Below are 19284 nucleotides of genomic sequence, written 5' to 3'. Positions count from 1 at the left end.
CTAGTCAGGTTTTGGAGTCCAGGTTGCAAAGGAAGTAAGAAATAGGTGTTATGGTGTCAGCATGAACTCCTCTTTTTACCTGTATTTGTCCAGGTACCGTTATCAACAATTATCCAAAGAAACTGAAAATGGAACCTTTGCACTGCCGATATTGTAACACTAAGCTCTAGGGCTATAATTGTATGCATGTATGAAGTGGACTTTGCACCCAGTTGCTGCTCATTTCCCTCAGCTGGCAGCCAGACACCCCGCAGGTTGTCATCTGTGATGTGAGCATGTAAGAGGGTATTAAGCTGTCACAGCTGTCATCATGCTTACGTCCAGCTCTGATAAGAGGTGCTTAGTGTGAGTCACTCCTTTATTCATCCTACATCCTTCTGTTTACCTCCGTCACTTACTCCTTGTTCATGGTGTCGTTTATCCAAGCGTCTCCACCTCCACTAAACAACACAGATCCACAAATATCTGCTGGCTTCGTTGATTGGTCCGTTAATGGGGATCATCACAGAGCTTGTGGCTCTAGTTTGCTGTGGACTGTAACTTAACACGGCATGACAAATGCAAATTTGCACTTGAAACATGTACCTCGCTGGTGTAATGACAGCTCCAACTTCATAATAATCAGAGAGAGGAGAGCAAGAAGAAGATAAATTTCTTTATTTCTTCCTATATGAGTCATAATTTGTACTCTGTATATAAAAGATAAAAATATAAATGTGTGAATAGACAATACTTAGGGTTTGTTTGTCATAATGCTGCCACCCAGTGGCTTATTAGAGGAACTTCAGGCACATGTAGCTCAGTCTGTTTTGTTGAGGCAGCAGCCTGAGAGGAGGGAGTTTGAGATGAGTAGAGGTCAGCTCCAGTCATAAGGATCCATAACCTTATCTTCATTAATAAATGACTAGCTACATGTCAATACTGGGATGTTACTAAAGCCTACACACCTCCTTGACCTGAGCTGCCCACTTTTTTTTTTTTTTTTTTTTTAACCCTTTCATCCTCTCAGGCTGCATCTTTGGTAAGTTTACACATTAGAGGAGGCCAGGCAGGGGGTGTCGGGCGAGGAGAAGAAGTCGCAGAAGCCTTCCTCGGACAGGTGTCCGTACTCGTTGTTGTAGAAGGTCTGTCCTGAAAGCTGGCTGAAGAAGTTGGGACGGTGCCTGGAGCTTCCAGCGCCACTGCTTCGACCCAAGGAACCATGGGAAGCTGTCAGAGGCTCTGTGCTGCTGCTGCTGCTTATACGACTGGGGACAGAACAGCTCTCAGCATTACTGTCAAGTAGTGACAACTAAGGCACACTAGCAAAAGAGATGGTATGCTAAGTTAGGACATACAGAGATGTCTGTGGGTATGATTGTTTCTCAATTTTCTCATAAGAGAAACTTGTGGAGAACCAAACTACTTCATGTTCATCTGGACGCATATTCAACTGCTAAACCAACAATGAATTGATTGTACTAACTAGGGTCTGTATAGCCAAAGCCTGAGCTCTGTTGTTGTCCAAAAACTATTAAAAACACTGTTGTACTGCTGACATGTTTCTTTGTTGGCTCTGTAGTCCATTCCACATACACTGTCCTGCTGCTGTAAATCCTCAAATCCACAGCTGAAAATAGTCCCCAACATACACACCAAAGACCACAGCGAACTCTAGGAAATGTATATTTTTCTCCTTGCATAATATTTTTGTCTCACTTGTCCATGAGGTTCTAGATTTTCCATATTCTATACATTTTTGGTTTTGTTTCAATTCCAGCTAGTTTTTCTGTAATAACATCTGTCTTTATATGGCTATTGGTTACTTGGGATGGGAAGTTGTTCACATAATTTAATGAATTCAAAAAATGTTTTTTAAATGATACAGAGGTAGGTTTGTCTCTGGCTATGCTTAGAGCATAGTGATAATTCATGTAATTAATTGGGAGCTGCTCTTCGATATTCTCCTACACTTTGCTGTGAGTAGGAGTGAGTTGCTTGATAATTTCGTCTTGTTCTTTGCTTTTACCAATGACCTTTTTTTTGCCTAGTTGGCTTTTCAGAGCTTTTGAAGTGTGATTCTCCAAACGTTTAGAAATATGGACCCTGGGTTCAAATTACTCAGATCATATTGCTTACTCTTACCTACCTATGCATGAATTGAGACTGCTGATGCTTCTTTTGGAAATCTGCTGTAGTTTCACTACACATAAGGCTGCGAGTGACTGTATTCTACACGCTTCCAAGCAAAGAGACAATAACAGTTTTCTGATACCAACTCTGAAACGCATCTATAAAAGTAGCCTTTACTAATACATCTGAAAGGCCTCACTCTAACCTGACCGGCATTGTGTTGTTTCACAGTGAATAATAATCAGTCCAAATATCAAACACTGACATTGAATAACCGTCTGCACATCTTGTGTGTATTACTTTTAAACAATAATATGGATCATAGCTTTTGTGTTGCTAACCTTTTTGAGACGGCACCCCTGTGCTTGTGTTCAATTCTCTCAAATTCTTCGGAGGCCAGAACCATCCCGCTGTCTGTCTGGTTGTCCTGGGAGGAGACACAGTTGGACATCATGTGAATTAAATGCCTTGGGTTCACCCCGCTGCAGCAACTATTTTTGTCAATTATCCGAGGAGAAAATTCCCAATGTCGAAGGGCATTTGCAAAATGTCACCAATCAGTTCACATTTTCAACAACTGATGAGAAGATAAAGAGCTCACTTGAGGAGATTTCTGTGGGTGCATCTCCAGGGGCAACTCTTCAAATGTCTTCACTCTGGGCTTGCACATTTTGGAGGGTCCCACAAAGACACAGCCGGCAAAGGGCACGCAGTTATAATACCTGGTCAAGAAGTGTAGGAAATTTGATCAGATTAATACATGATTGACCATGGGCCTCCTGGTGACATGAAAATACCAGGGATAGATAAAAATCAGTAAAAATAGTAGTAGAGCAGGCGGGAATACGAGCTAAATAATTTGCAATAAGCGGAAAAAATTGTTATTAATATTATAATTTTAAAATGAAGTTTGTAATGAATCGAGAACATTTCAGGTTTCAGTGTTTTGAAGGTGATGATAAAAGGAGATGTTCCCCGGTGGGGGATCATTTATCAGCACAATGATTTTCTTTTTTTATTTTGTTAATTTTCAGTAAGGGCCTAGAGGCTGAAAGTATTCAGTACTCAAAATAAGGTAAACTTCAAAGCAACATCCGAAAATACAGACATGATAATACATCCGGGTAATAAAAATGTTTTCCCCATCCCATAAAACATCATGACCAAAGTGATCTTGAGACTCTCTGAAGGTCTGTGAACCCTAGTTTAATAACTTTAAGGGCAGTCCCTTGATAACTACAAATTACTGATTGATAGACTGGAGAGCGCTTTTGCGTAAAGTAATACCAACAGGATGGGAAATAATGGACATCATGCAAGAACCTCTCATACAAACAGATTCACTCTTAAGTGACACATATGAGTGATTTAAGAGAATTTGTCGTATTCACCAGCAGAATTTGAGAATAAACTTAACAGGTGGTCCAGAATCTGTCATAGAATTCAGACTTAAGAATGATAATGCCTCAGTATGAGTCTGTTGATAAAAGGATGAATACCGGAAGATACTGGAATCCACTCAAATAAATATAACTTAATGCAAATTTAATATTCTGTTCACCACATCATGATCATCATTATTATGGCTTGCAAATTTACTGAGGTGTTTTAGATTTTGTGATTTTACTGGCATATCGTGGCATGACAACTCGTACAGTTAAATGGCTTTTAGGAATATTCTTCTTGTTTGTCCCTGTATGTGCAGGTTGAGGTCACCAATAAAGGAAAATGCTGGTGATCTTCTATGTTTTGTTATTGCCAATGAATCCCATGAAAAGACCTAAACCTTAAATACGTTAGTCCATCTCTCAATACTTTGCAACTTTTCTTGCCTGTCTGTGGCTTTCAGCCACAAGACCATTGTTTCGTACTAAATGTGTATCTAATCTGTATGCTATACGTTCCTTTCTAAAGCAGGCAAAAAAGTAAAAACAGTCCTAAAACAGCTGAGATTTTAAGCAAACTTAACTCAAAAGGGCCTAAATAGTGCATTACATATGCATTTTCAGCTGTGGATTTGGTGCACTAGTGAGTATTTAGGAAGGGTGGTGTCTGTGAGATCGGGACGTTAAGGAACGTGTCAGCCAGGGCAAAAGTGTGGCTTAGTGATGTGTTTTGATAGTATGGAGGAAGATAAGATATATCAGCCTTTGGCTACACAGACAATACTCGTTCAGTTCATTGTGGGTTGTGGACTCTTCACTGGATTGTTGTCAATAAGAATAATCGCACCAGATAAAATGCTTTAAGGGTTGTTTCTTCTGATGTCAGAATCAGAAATACTTTATTGATCCCCAAGGGGAATTTTTTTTCATTAGTTGCTCACGTTGTTAAACAAGGCTTTAAAGAAATAGAAATAATAAAAAAAATACATATAGAAAATTGAAAATATAAAGATATAAAATTAAAAATTGTGAAATGAAATGCGCATAGTATTCTACAGTTTGTGACAGAGGTGTAATAAATAGTAGTAATATTTAATGAATAGTATTAATGAATTTAAATCCTTGCAAAAAAAAACTGCTGTACTTGGACAGAATAAATTAGAATATTGCACATTAATCAAGTATTGGCTAATATACTATAATGTGTAATGTGACAGTTTTCCAGGTCATTTAATTTCATGGTTTCTTGAAGGACGACATGCATTACTACCTTGTGGGCAGAGTGTTGCAGGCCAGTCTCAGCTCCTCTTCAGATGGAGGCCGCGATGAGGCCTGTGAGAAACCATCATCCTCTGAGCTCTGCGAGTGGTTCAGGGGGACGTGGTCCTTCCCGTCCTGGAGGGAGTACTTTTTGAGTAAAGATTAAGTCAAGCCCTGTAAACTCATCATTAATAACTAAAAACATCCCTTGCTATAGTAAATGTCTCTGCAGCAGTGGACTTACAGGTAGGCCGTTGTCCTGGAGCAGGTCTCCCAGGATCTGCACCAGGGCAGGGAACGTCGGCCTCTCTTTGGGCTCACCCTGCCAGCAGGCCAGCATGATGCCATATCTACCAGCAGAGGGCAGCACCATCACAACAAAGCAGACACAGTGGTAGTCAACTTCCCGGACTCGACCACAAATTTGCTCCTATATCCTCTTTTAAATTTAAAATTTGGTTACAGCTATGATATTTATGAGCAGAGTAGCATTTGCTCTTGGGATTGGCTCGTTCAAATAGCAACATTTAGAGATACACATCTTATTTGAAAGCAAATTATACTTTTCTTCAAGAGGTCGATGAGTGAGAAAAAGCTAATAAAAGCATGCACTTACATTTCAGGGGAGGCAGTCTCTGGTGACCTCATCCTGACGCCATCTTTCAGTCGTTTGCAAAAGTCTTCGTCAATCTGTACTCCGGGTACGGAGACGCGCCTGAGGGTGTGCAAAAGGAGGACGAGACATAAATTAACATGTCAGGTTAGGTTATTGTGTGTTTGGGTGAGGAACAGTGAGGAAGATCTGCTTCTAAAAGAATTAATTCCCAATTGCTTTTGAGAGGTTGACAGGCGCTTTAAAAAACAGCTACTCCACACTTTCCTTGATATCTACACAAATGTGTCTTCATAAAAGATTAAATGAGCATGCTATGATTTTGTCTTTACCCAGTGAAAAGATTTCCCAGAGGAGAACTCCAAAAGACCACACGTCGCTCTGGCTGGTGTACACTTTGTCAAAGATACTCTCTGGAGCCATCCACTTCAGGGGCAGACGAGCCTGAGAGAACATTCAAACACCAGGCAACCATTACAGCACGGTCACATAAACAGAAAGGACACCTGCCTTTAAATTTAATCATTATGTGGGTGCTAAAATTTAAAAAAGAGTTTAATGCTTAGTAAAGGCTGAGGGTGCCGTACATTGCCTTTCCTGACGTAGTCGGGGTCTTTGTATATGTCTCTGGCCAGGCCAAAGTCACAGATCTTCACAATGTTGTTCTCTGACAGGAGAATGTTCCGGGCTGCCAGGTCTCTGTGGATACACTGCGGATACACACACAACCACACATACATCATAGCCCTGCGGCAGGTGTGTGTGCGTGTTTGTGTGTCCCTGTATGTTTGTGGGAGAGTTTGCACGTGTACATTGTTTCCTCCTTGTCGTCTCCGATGAGTGAATTATATGATTTGGATTAAGTAAATAGCAAGGGGACCGATAGGGTCTCGTGTCACCGTGGGGACTGCTTTTTGAGAGTTAAGACTTGGTTTTAGGGTTCAGGTTACAATTAGGTTACAGTCAGGGTTAAGGTTAGGCATGTAGTTGTGATGGTTAAGGGGTTAGGATTAGGGGCTAGGGAATGTATTTTGTCAATGAGATGTCCCCACGGGGATAGAGGAACAGACTTGCGTGTGTGTTTCAGTGTCTTTGTGCCAGTATGTAATTGGGACTGGACTATGTCTTGGCCAGGCTGGGCTCTGTGGAATCACTGCAGGAGATCCTACATCACTTACAAAGCTGTCCTGTAAACGTGCCGACAGGGTAACGACTGGTTTAGATGAGTCATTTAAAGCCAGATGGTCTGCTTGGAGTCCTGTCACATCGTTGATATTTATTATTAGTTATAGCTGCTTTTTGTTGTCACCATTTTAATTTCATTATTCATACGATTAACAGTGGATTCATATGGGAGATACTGTGGCTGTAGGTTAGTGTTTTAAAAAAGACAACAATGAACTTTTAAAAGCATGTTTTGATGGCAGCTGAGATCAAATCAGCTCAGCAACAAATTAAAACAATCCAATACAGCAGAGATGACAGATAACTCCTCACTACTTGGACACAGTGTGTGTTTGTTTTGCAGTGCTGATGACTTAAAAAATCTCAGCTGTTTGTGAGAATTATTCCTCAAAGCAAAAAAGCGCACATCAAGATTTGCACTACATTTCATGACATACACATTACATCAGTACATTAAATCAAATAAAATGATCGCCAACAGAGTATGTTTAAACATTTAAAATTGTTATTATTTTTGTGTGTAATTTAATTTGAAATTTAACTTAATGTAATCTTGAATTTAGATTTAATTCAATATTTAATTTAATTAATCAAAAATGTATAATGAATGGTTTTTATTGGATTCAATTACATTTTTATTTGCTTCAATTTATGATTTACTTTTTTATATAATTGTATAACATTTTCAATATAATAAAATGTAGATTAAAAAAAATATATATAATCGAATTTAATCTAATCAAATCAAATCTAGAAGTATTGTTTATTTTTGCACTACTATATATTTTATTTATATTATGTGTAAACGCAGAGCACAGCTCTGGTTAATTGAGAAGCACAAAGGCCTGAAGAGCTGAATGATCCTGGGGCTACAACCCACTGCCCCTGAGATCGACCTCTGGTGACACTACAGCTTATACATAAATTCTTTGTAATGGTGACAATTAACCTTTCTGGAGGCCAGAAACTCCATCCCACGAGCCACCTGGAAACTGTAGCAAATTAGATCTTCTATCGTCAGAGGAGTTTTCCACAAGTCTTCCACTGGAGAGAGAAGGCGAAGGGTAAAGGGCAGTGGTGGGAAGCAAACGAATTAGAAATTAAACAACAACAGTTAATAGACAATGAGTTAAACCATTTACTAATTAATACAGACTCACTTTTCTCCACAGCAGGATTCTGAACGGGCACGTTTGATGGTGGACTCTGAGGACTGCTGAGCGAGGAGGAGGATGGAGAAGGTGGGTGGCGAGCTCTTTGATCCATTTGACCTGCCTCGATCATGCGTCTCACCTGGCTCTGAGTTTTAGGAGATCGATCCTATGTGGGTGAAACAGTTCAATGCGTCGCCCCCAAAATCAATATAAAAAAAAACCAGTACAAAATACACGCGTCATAGGTTTTTAATTTGTGAGAAGAAAATACTGTTCAATGAAACTATACTAAAGCAAAGCAGATTCTTTTAGCGGATTCAGCTGCAGTCACAGTATCGCAGCAGAACAAACAAATATAAAAGGGCAGAAACTGCTTCGTGTTTTGGATACCCTGTATGGGAGGAAGAACTCTCTCTTGGCTCGTAGAAAGTTGGACAGGTTCCCATACTTGCAGTATTCCACTATCACCATCAGTGGACCTGGTGATAAAGACAGTTTAATTGTCAGCTGTTTTCTCTACAGTACTGTATGAAGTAGGCAACAAGTGCTTCAGCACACTTTACAGTGTTTTGTCTCATTAAAATTATCTCTGCCTCTTGTTTAGGTGCTCATTTTATATTCAAAAAAGTGAGACCTGGCATCCCTCAAGCATTTCCTGCCCTTAAATCAGCTCCCAGGCTAAATTGCTGCTTTTGTTTATGGTACACAGGGTGAACATTTTCAGATGTAACCCCCTCAAATATGTGCCCCATAGGTCAAAATGATGTATGGACATACATAAATTAGGAGTGTCAAAGAAAAAGAGAGGCAGCTGTTTGACCTCCTCAGTTTGTTTGCTCTTTAAAATGTTGTGTGGAGGCTGCAGAGGGGTAGACAAAATAATGTAAACACCTAATTGAAAAGGAATTTCACTCAACAGGACAAACAAAGCTGAATAGATGTAATTTGTACACAAACTGTACACAAAATTTCTAAAACAAAACAGTAGTATTCTGCTTAAATATGCCAAAGGAAACAGTCTCCATCAACATCTTTCAAAACAGAAAAAAGTGACAAAGAAAAAAACAATCAGACGTTAACTACCTAACCAACTTGGACACGATCAACATAAACAATACAGTTGTGGTGTTACCATTTACTCTATATATCATATCTGTGTTTACCTCTAGCCACCCTACACGCACACACACATGAAATGTAATAATACATGTAAATCTGTACTCACCATTTGGTTTGGTGCAGGCGCCTACCAGGTTCACAACATTCAGATGGTTACCAATGTGAATCAGTATCTTTAACTCTGACATCAAGGCCTTATGCTCACTGGCTGTGGCTCCATCTGAAACACAGCATTATGCATAAAACACATCTTATTGTTTGTTTTTGCATATGTATATTATATATGCACATCTGCCAAGTCATGTTAACACAAACACATTTGTACGTCAGTGACTTCTTAGAAAGCTTCCTACAATACTCATGTGCTGTTTACATGAGCAGGACACACACAGAGACAAATCTCACCTTTCAGCATCTTGACAGCCACTGTGTCCAAACTGTTGCTCTTACTGATGCCGAAGATTGATGCTTCAATTACTTTACCAAAGGCGCCGTGGCCTAAAACCTTCCCTATGTCAGGAGACAGAAGAGAAAAAACAGCAGAATATTCATTCTCATTGATCTACGCAGGCTTGGTTTTACTCTCACTGGAATACACAAACAGTTGTGGTTGGGAGCAGACACAAAATGTACATGCATCTGGCATCCATATAGACAGTGGGGGTGAAATTTGAATCTCAATTGCAGCATTTGGAAAACAACATGTTCCCATAAGTTGCTGTCGTGAAACAGATGCTTTTCCTCAGGGTGTTTTTAGAAAGCTGTGCTGGGAATGAGCACATATTTAACATTAGCACTTTACTTGGCAACACTTTGCCCGGATGGCCGTGATCCAAACTCATGCCATTAAGGATTCTGGAAATGGAAAACTAATTCAGTTTCATCCATCAATTTGCTCTGTATATTTCCTCAGACACCCCCCCCTTCCATTCACTCGTTTATCCCACCATCCATCCATCTTTTGCTCCCACCCTTCCCGGTCGCTCACCCAATCGGAGTCTGTCTCTGGAGATCTCCCACTGCAAGGAGTCGTAGGGCAGGTATTCGCACTGCTTGTCCAGAGGCACCTCCCCCGGGTCCATAATGATCGACAGATAGCCTGTCTTCATGTCTGCCGGGTTAACCTGAGGTTCAGAGAGAGAAAGAGCTAATGTAAGGTGAGGAGGTGTTGGGCTGAATAGGGGTGAACGAGGCAAATGAGGTGCTGGAAACACAGGACAAAAAGAGGTCGCAAAGATCTTGAGCAGAGAAAGAGGAAATGGTTACAACCATACTTAAGATTGATAAAACCTGTTTTATTGCATTAGAAGAGTCAGAAATGTATTGTGATCAAGGTGGAAGCAAGTTTGTTTTATCATATCATTTTCATCCGCTGACTATTAATTTCATATTACAGAAACAGTGACGGCTTTCAGGGCCAGTTGCTGCAGTAGAGGCAAACGCTAGGGGTTGCAGGGTAGTGCAGGGTGCACGATATATATATATTAGATAGTGAGAGAGAGAGAGGCTGAGGTGCACACTCTCCATTATTTTTATAAGCCTAGAATGAGAATGTAAGACTGATTAAGTTATCTTCAAGTTAAACACCTGTAGCCATCAGCAGCAGGAAAATGCGCATAACACATACAGGTACCTTCATTAACTAAGTAAATCGTCAGATACGTGTCTTTTCTGCACAGTTAAAAACAGATTCACATCTATCTTAGTTTTATTCAATGAGATTATTTATAAAACGTCATTATTTTTATTTAAAGCAAACTTCCTCTTGATTTTCAAAATCTGTCACCTCTGCTGGATTATTATATGGAGTAGTTTAAGTGTCTGCCACTTGTACATGTCATACCCTCGTATGACTAATGCAACCTTTAAAATGTCAGTAATTAAAAAACAAACAGTAACAAAGGAAATGTTTAGGGCATCTTTAGATGTAATCATGACCACAATGACAGGAGTTTCTCTCCTGTTGTTTACAACATAAATCCAACACTGTATACCATCAAAAGCGATGCTGTAGGTGATGTTCAGTATATTTCTATTAATATAATAGATACGGCTAATACATAGTAGGCTACTTCCTGTATATTCATCTTTGGATACTATTTTTGCCTCTAAGAAAACATCAGCTTAGACTCTCCTCTCAGCTCATTAAACTGTCTGCTGCTTTTAAAGACTTCATGTTAATGAGAGGAGCTGGTGTGTCGTGACTGGCTGATTAGGCTGCTAGGTGAGGTCACCAAAGATCTCAATATGTTAAATTTTTTATCTGTCTTTTTTTTTTGGCAGGGGCACATTTTAAGATCTCACCTAGGGCACAAGTGTACATGGGGGCAAGAGACAAAAAGACAGATGCTTTAAGCCGGAAGAGAGAAAAATAGCCATCTCTAAATTGATTTGTTAATGACAGCACTGCACTGTGAATTGCTGCTGAGCAACAGTGTGAAGCAACCTAATATGTGACCAAGTGAGGAAAAATTAAAAGCAATTTAAGCCTCATTATAGGCAGGCTTGTTGTTAGGGCTATTAGCAATAAAAGATTATTTGGACCAAGAAGATATCAGTGATTCTCTGAAAGAGTAAATTACAGACTTTTGCAAAGATCAAACAGGTTGTGCTCAAACGCCGTGACACGATGTGAGTCAGGTGTTAAAGTGTCTCTGTCACAGTCCGTCAGTTTCTCCCACAAACATGGCAGCACAAACACAGACAAGCAGCAAAAAGTGGCGCCCTCTGACCCGCTTCACATTGCAGAAGATGAGGATGAGCAAAGCCCAGAAGAAAACAGCAAGGACTCCAGTCCCGATGAGGATTACAATCTCCACATTGGCCTTGTCACTTGAACCTTGACAGAAAGAAAGAAAGAAAGTCACGTTTAGATGTTTTGACATATCAGCCACCACCCTATCATCTCACACATCTTTATTTAAGCTCTCTCTTTGATGACATTCCTCTTTACCTACTGTAGGGGGTGCTGTAGTACAGACTATTGATCCTGGCTTTCTCGCAAGCCCCTTAACATTGAAATCTTTAGGTTATGTCAATGTGCGAAACGGTTAAATCAGATCAGCTATTCATCATGAGACCACTTCCAGCAAACCCATCAAATTATTTATTCAGAATGTAAAATGTCTCTGACTCTTACTGTATTTTGGAGAGCTGTGCGTAACAACAAGCACAAAAACTACAGCTGCAGTGAAAAGATTGAGAGCTGAGCGACTAAAACACAGATCTGTTTGTGTTTGTGTGTGAAGATGTGAGCTCTGTGAACTGTGATTTCAGGCGTGAGTGCTCTCGAAAAAAAAGCATGCAGCAGTGAGAGTGTGCGAGCAGAATCAAGTGTCTCTGTGATTGTATGCCTGCTTCTGAGTGTGTGTGTGTGTGTGTGTGTGTGTGTCTGCGTGTGTGGCTGTCTCACCGATGACACGGACGGCGGCTGAGGAGTGGACACAACCACGCTGGTTGCAGGCGGTGCAGGTGTAAAGGCCGGCGTCCTCCTCTCTGACCCGCTGGATACTCAGCGTGCGGTTTGAATCCTGCAGCTGGATACCTGAGAGGAGGCACGGGATGATTAGTGGCATACACGCACACGCCATGCTTTAGCACTCCTTTACCTCACATCATAAATTCAGCAACATGTTCAACCACATTTCTGGAATTCTTCGCCCATGCCCCCAGCAGCCCCTCTGAGTGAACCCAGAGCATCAGCTGTCAGTCTCTCAGAACCATATTGACCGTCCCACCTCACCCCCCATCTCCTTCAAATGTTAAGAAGAGATGCACGCTGAGAAAGCTAATGAGCCATGTCTATCGGCCCGCAGGGTTTTGGGTGTGTTTGTTTGTGTGTGTGTGTGTGTGTGTGTGTGTGTGTATTCTTGTCATTGGTTCTGTTTGACACATTTGTTCAACAGTATAGGTGTGTGGGATGGCTGGTGGGTGGTTGTGTATCTGTGAGTGTGTCTGTGTTGGCTTTTAACAGCTGCCAGCTTGCCATTTTTTTTGATACAGAGCACAACAAAAAATGGTAGCATTTACCCAAAGTAAATATTAACAATTAATGTTTTTTGCTCTTTTATCTAATGTGAAGCCAGGATGTAACAGATCCTGATGGAAACTCACCTGAACAAAATAACCTCATGGGAAGATACGAGAGTCTGGTGAGTAATAGTAAGAGTAATAGTGTCTAGTATGCGTGGCCACTGAGTTTGGAGGGTGGGCGGCTGTGCTGTTGTGTAAACGTATGTATCACCTGTGTAGGTGTATTCATTCACCTGACATTTGGTGGAGAGGCTGGTTGTCTTTGAACCAGGAGAGGCGGGGCAGAGGCCTGCCCTCCACGACGCACTCCAACCGCAGAGACTCAGTCACATTCACTGTCTGGTTGGTGAGGCTGCGCTTGTACCGCGGCACCTCCGGGGCTGTGGAGAGAGGGAGAGAGAAAGAAAGAGAGCAAGAGGAGGGAAGGGAAATAAACACTATGACTTGTCTGCTCTGATGTGAACAGTGCAATATAAACCCAAGGACTGTCAATATACATATTTACAGAAGGGTCTCGTAGGATTGAAAAAAGGTCAGAAGTCAAAATATCTCATTAAAACATACATCTGTTCTCCAGGCATTGATGCGAGGTTACAGCACACAACATGAATGAAGCATGGACTTGTTTGTTTCAGCCAAGCAGCCTCTCAGCTCTTTTTTTTCTGTCACTATATATCGATGCTGTGCAAACACCAGGTACTCCATAATACCCACCAGGTATTATGTGTGGATGTGAGTGTTCGGGCTGCGTGGGCATTTGCGAGTGTGTGTATTATTAAGCTTCAAGCATCTCAGGGGTGTCTCCACTGTGACCCGTGTGTGTTTCTGCTGCCAAGGATTGAGCTTTCCTCTATAATTAGCGGTGTTTAGAGTGACTACTTTCTACTCCGGGCGAAGTGTGTGTGTCTGTGTCTGGAGCTTTCATCTTTTTCATCTCTTACCTTTGACAGAGATGTATCTGAACAGGCACTGTTTGTCCCCACTCCGCCTGCTCTGAGCCTCACACACATAATGACCCTCATCCTGAAGCTGTACGGAGGGGATGGTGAAGTCCAGGACCCAGCTGTTGGATGGCTCCTGGAAGAAGAGCTGGCCATCAAGAGTGGCTGCGTAGAGGTGCACGCTCCTGCAGTCCAGCTCCTGGGGCTTTCCCTGCTCGTCCTGCAGAGCCTGGGGGTCGAGGCGGTACCACTGCAGCTGCTCGTACGTATAATTGTCTGCGCTGCAGCACAGGGACACTTTCTCCTGCTCCAGGGGATTCTCAGAGGGCTGAACGTCCACACTGAACCCCTCGGGGATGGCTTTTAAGACACACAGAAGGACAGGCGGGGTGGTTAAGTGTGTGCACTGGACATTAATGAAAATTATTCCTTGAAGGGTTGGTTCACTCAAATTATTGTATTGCGTTATTGTAGAGAAATGAATAAATACAAACAGAAAATCAACATCAGATCAGACATGATATCATACTCAGTATGAACAAATAAGGATTAAAAAACATGATCAGGACTTAGCTAACTCTAACTGAGCCCTGTGACTTTTCAATGAAAGTTGTTTATAGCAGTCACTTCAAGCAGAGGTTTCTGTTTAAGGTCTGCTAACCTGTTGGGCTTGTGCCCAGGAGCCCTGTTCAATAATCCATCTGTGTTCTTCAGTAAAAGTAATGTTGCTGCTGGTTTTTTTTTATGTACTTTTCCAATGCTGTGATCACCACAAATTCTATTCACCTCCATTGTAATGGGGTGAAGGCAGAAACCTCAGAGAGGGATATCTCTAAAACCCTGATAAATAAATCGACAATTGTCTGCATGGCTACATAACACTACAGGGGATTTGGGGGGGAACAGACCATGTAATCATTCTGTGTTCCTTATTGTCAAACTCAGGTCGGAATCTAACCCGACATACTTACTGGTTACATAGAAGTAGATCAGCCGCTCATCTTTGCCGACTTTGTTTTCAGCAGAACACTTGTACATGACGGAAACACTGGCGTTGCGAATCTGAAGCCTGCTGACTGTCTGTGAGGTGAGGAAAGGTGGATGAGACTTTAATTCATTTGGGGGAAACGTGCACATTTTAAAAAGGAAGTGCAGCCTGCTGTCATGTAATTCTCTGTGAGCTGACACAAAGCAGATTTTGTGCTGACAGGGAAAACAAGAAGCAAACTCACTCAGGTGTGACTGGAAAAACATTGAGACGTTGCACACGTTTCTGTTTGTGCTCATGTTGTGATAATTGTGGTTTATAAATGTACAGGCATGTATTTCTCTCTCCCACCACCCCTGCATGTTTGTCTTGACGTGTTTATAACCATCTTACAGGAAGTCTGCAGAGGAAGACTTTTCTAAATATTTCTACTGTGTTATGGAGCTCAGAATTTGGGACACTTACGTAAAAACATCACAGTTCATGGATAATTACACTTACATAAATGTCCTCTTTTCTGGTTTACATCCTAATCATACTCTCTAGTCATTCTTTTACAGAAATTTCATAATCATATAACTGTATTCATTTTTCAATTCATGAAAAGGTGGGCTTGCACATAGAATGGCAGCCACGTTCAAACAGCCGTGATTAACCTTTTGTCGGCCATCCACCACTTCAAGGGACGTTTCAATAGCCTCAATTTCATTCATGCCGTTTCCCCAGTTAATGTCCTGCCAGTTCTGACAGTCTGCGATCCTGTCACTCCGGCCCTTCCTGTCTCGTCGGACCCTGGAGAAAAACACAGACACATTCGTGACTCATTGACATGCATAGCAGAGAGTGGGCAGTGGGGGAGAATCCAGAAGCACATCAAACCAGACATCCTGAGGTTTTATGAGATTCTTTCCCCACACACTGGATTGCATTTCAAATTCAAACATCAGCTCGCATCCCAAAGCTGAGGCAATTATGCTGTGTCCTGGCAACTAATGGAAAAACTATGGGATCAATTTCTATTATGATCCAAAGAGCGAACATTGTAGCAGAACTAATGAAACATGGAATTTTGTTTTGCATTTTCTCCTACAGGCACCACTCAAGTATTCTACATTAGCAGAAGGTAATCAGGGTCAGTTTAATTTCACTCTCTTAACAATGTACATTGGAAATATCTCAGCAAACTATTGCATGGATTGCCACAACATGTCCCCGGAGGATTCCTCCTAACGACTTTGGTGATCCGCTGACATTTCATCCAGCACCACCATAACGTAAAAGATTTTATTTGTCTGATGCCTGTTAAGCTGATGACATTGAGGCCCACTTTCTGTTAAGTAAAAATTAACATGATTACCTTAATTTTAAAGAACTAGTTAATCATTTTATATACTTATTTGCTTTCTTTCATATTAGATAATAAAATACCACTCTCATCTGTATGTATGAAACTATGGATAGCTTAGTTTGGCAAAAATACTGAAAACAGGTAAACAGCTAGCCTGGCTCTGTCCAAAGGTAAAAAATATCCGCCTTCCAGAACCTCTAAAGCTAAGTAATGAACATGTTGTATTTAATTTGTTATCTGGAGACTGGCCTCGCAACCTCACAGTGACAACAAGGAAGTCACCACTCCCAGCCAGGAAATTGTCCAGCACATAACCACAACCTTTGTTTTTTGTACACATTAAACAAACAAACATACAATGTGTTCATCAGTGAGTTTTCCCCCTATTTCCAGTCGTGTTAAGCTAAGCTAAATGTCTCCTGGCAGAAGCTTCATATTTAGTGTTTAGATACAAGAGTGATATCAACCTACTCACCTCTCGTAAAGAAAGTGAGTAAGAGAATCAAACTATTTATTTCAACAGTCGCAACACCTTGTGGTTGGGGAGAATTTGATATATATATTATATATTTGTCCATGCAGTGTCACTAATACACACACTGTCCACATCATGTGGATTATCCACATAATTTCTCAAGCTTTGCAGAGACGTTTGGCCAAAACAGTTTAATTCAGTTGGTGTTCAGCTTGAATGCTGTGACTCAAGATTTGTCTCCAGATTTAAAGATTTATTTGTTCTACACTCTATGTTTGAACATCAGATCAAAATTCAATTCTTATATACCAGAAAAGGTCAACACAGCCATGCCTCTCAGTCAGTGCCCATGAAATGTCACATGAGACGTACAGAGAACATGAACTAGACAGCTGGAGCTGAGGATGCCACTGTTGTGTATTTCAGAGTTTACTGCCTATAACAACAGGTTGGGCGTCTTGTGTCTGCACTCATGTTGCATACCCACATGGAAAGGTCAAGAGAAAAGCAATAACTTCAAAAATTTTGCCTAAAGGAAGGTGGAGGCAGGTGAATATTTAAGGATATCCCAACACTGGGGCTTAAAGGGATAGGAAATAACTGAAATCTGCTTTATATGGCTGTCCACAGAATCCATTATATTGTGTTGTGGTAGGTGCCTGGCCATGTCAGTGTTTAAGTGTTTGTTTGTGTGTGTGTGTGTGTGTGTGTGTGTGTGTGTGTGATATATTGCACCCTGGTCAAACCCACTTAGGTGGTATATGTGCATTTCTGACACACAAACATGCGTGTGAGTCTGTGTGCGCATTAAGTGTTTGCCTCTGTATAATAGAAAGTGAGACTGCTGTGTGAGAGCTGAACCATGTCGCAGCCGCAGGTTCATTACTAATGCAAAGGGGGAGGAAGCAGGTTGTGAGATACATTTTCCTTTTGTCTTCTCCTTCCTCTTTTTACTTCTTATCCACCTCCCTTCTATATCTCTGCTGTTTTTATCTACCTCCACGTTCCTTTCTTCATCATCTCCTCCCTTTCTTTGCACTCAGAGCTAGATAATTTCACAGACCTCTTCTTCCTTTTTGGTCCTCACATAGCGCTTCATGCACTGTATACCACTCCTCTCCTCTTTTCTGTCCTGTTCGATCAAACCTTATCTGCTCCCACAATGGTTACACAGAGATTCCAAAAAACATCAGCCCTGTGTGTGAGTGTGTGTATCAGGAAGAGATGTTCTTACAGTCTGCTCCTAGTGCTGTTTTGGACACACGGGCCCCAGGCCCTCCACTGCCAGCTGATGTTGGGAGCAGGGAGACCATAGGCGGTGCATGTTAGAGTCTGGCTGCTGCCACTGGGGTAAGGACTGGAAGGATCTGCTACTTCTTTCTCATGGATCTGTGGGGGAACTGTGGAGGAGGAGAGACAATAAATAATATGTATTTATCTAGGTTCATTGGGCAGAACAAGGAAACACCCTGGACTAGTTTCCAGTCAGTCACAGGGCTAACACAAATACTTCTCATACACAGCCTTGAGAAATTTAGATTCTCCTGGCAATCTGGTTTGAATGTCTTCAGACTAAGAAACTAGGAAACTAAAACACGACTAGAAATCTGCAAGAAAATGCATTGTTTACATTGACTCCCTCTGGTAAATATTACACAGTATAGTCACACCTTAACCCCAAAAATATCTCTTCCAATAAATTAATAAAATCATCTTTGCATTTCCCCGCGACCCTATATGCAGGATAAGCGGTTGACTCTTATTGCACCCTTTTGTATAAAAACACTCATCATAACACTTCATGTTCATACACTCCATGTTCCTTATGTGGAAAATTTGTAAATCTCTATAGGTTCGTAGCAGGAATTTTAACTGTTGCACATCCACTGTTTTATACACAAAATATCTGGCGTGATGCCCACTGAGGGTACACAGACCAACAGACCAGTTACCGTTGACAACAAGCGTGATGTTGAGCCTCCTCTCCAGCGCAGCAGCACCGTTCTTTAGCAGCACTGTGTACAGCCCAGAATCCTCGTGACAAACATCTTTGATCTCCAAAGCGTGATTAAGGTGCATCCTCATCCTTTTCATCTTGAACTCCAGACGCTGGTTTATAAGCTTTCCATCTTTATACCTGGACACAACACACACAAAACACAGTTTCTAAAGTACAGGATACTCCAGCTGAGCCTTAAATGAATCTGTAAATCTAAGCTGTACGAATGGTATGTTTTTAGAAATTGCACATTGCATTTGATGAATACACCAGAGAATCTTATCTTACCACTGTGTTGTAGGTGTGGGGAAGGCGGACACATTTACTTGTAATTTGAACGACTTCTGGCCAGCAGTTACCTCCACCACTGGTCCATTACTGTAGTTGAGGCTGATAAATGGCTCTTCTGGAAGAAGAGATATTTACCCGTTTATATGAAGTAATTATGAGAGTCTCATGGCTTAAACAGATCTCCACCAAAAACCTTTGTTTATAGATGTCTCCTTTGTAGAGAATTTCCGCTGTAAGTCAGATACTGTGGATTCAAATGGTGACCTAGAGGTTGTGCCAACTCATTGCTAAATACGTAACGAGTGGTTTGGGAAGTTGCTGTGTGTTCTTGCTGTGACTCTGGGTCACCATTGGAATCAGAACCATCCGTGAAGCCTACAAC

The 19284-nt window shown here is 41.3% G+C and overlaps 1 protein-coding gene across 1 annotated transcript in view; it reads right to left on the bottom strand.

The window, feature by feature from the left end:
• Positions 1-640: 640 nt before the first annotated feature.
• flt4 (fms related receptor tyrosine kinase 4) overlaps positions 641-19284 on the bottom strand; it is a 48624-nt gene continuing 29980 nt past the window's right edge. The window contains 24 exon segments of the mRNA XM_038700307.1: positions 641-1247; positions 2454-2539; positions 2714-2834; positions 4768-4892; positions 5002-5107; positions 5374-5455; positions 5458-5472; positions 5703-5814; positions 5958-6080; positions 7505-7599; positions 7716-7875; positions 8100-8188; positions 8935-9048; positions 9234-9338; positions 9817-9952; positions 11561-11667; positions 12241-12372; positions 13094-13240; positions 13802-14161; positions 14773-14881; positions 15446-15581; positions 17847-18012; positions 18565-18749; positions 18900-19017. Coding sequence (XP_038556235.1) covers positions 1028-1247; positions 2454-2539; positions 2714-2834; positions 4768-4892; positions 5002-5107; positions 5374-5455; positions 5458-5472; positions 5703-5814; positions 5958-6080; positions 7505-7599; positions 7716-7875; positions 8100-8188; positions 8935-9048; positions 9234-9338; positions 9817-9952; positions 11561-11667; positions 12241-12372; positions 13094-13240; positions 13802-14161; positions 14773-14881; positions 15446-15581; positions 17847-18012; positions 18565-18749; positions 18900-19017 — 3149 coding nt within the window. The 3' untranslated portion in view covers positions 641-1027.

The sequence above is a fragment of the Micropterus salmoides genome, unplaced genomic scaffold (genome assembly GCF_014851395.1).
Source record: "Micropterus salmoides isolate LMB-PRFRI ecotype aquatic unplaced genomic scaffold, ASM1485139v1 Ms_hic_scaffold_5, whole genome shotgun sequence".
Lineage (NCBI taxonomy): Eukaryota > Metazoa > Chordata > Actinopteri > Centrarchiformes > Centrarchidae > Micropterus > Micropterus salmoides.
The sequence above is the reverse complement of the archived record's forward strand: the minus strand, read 5'-3'. Positions and strand labels throughout refer to the sequence as shown.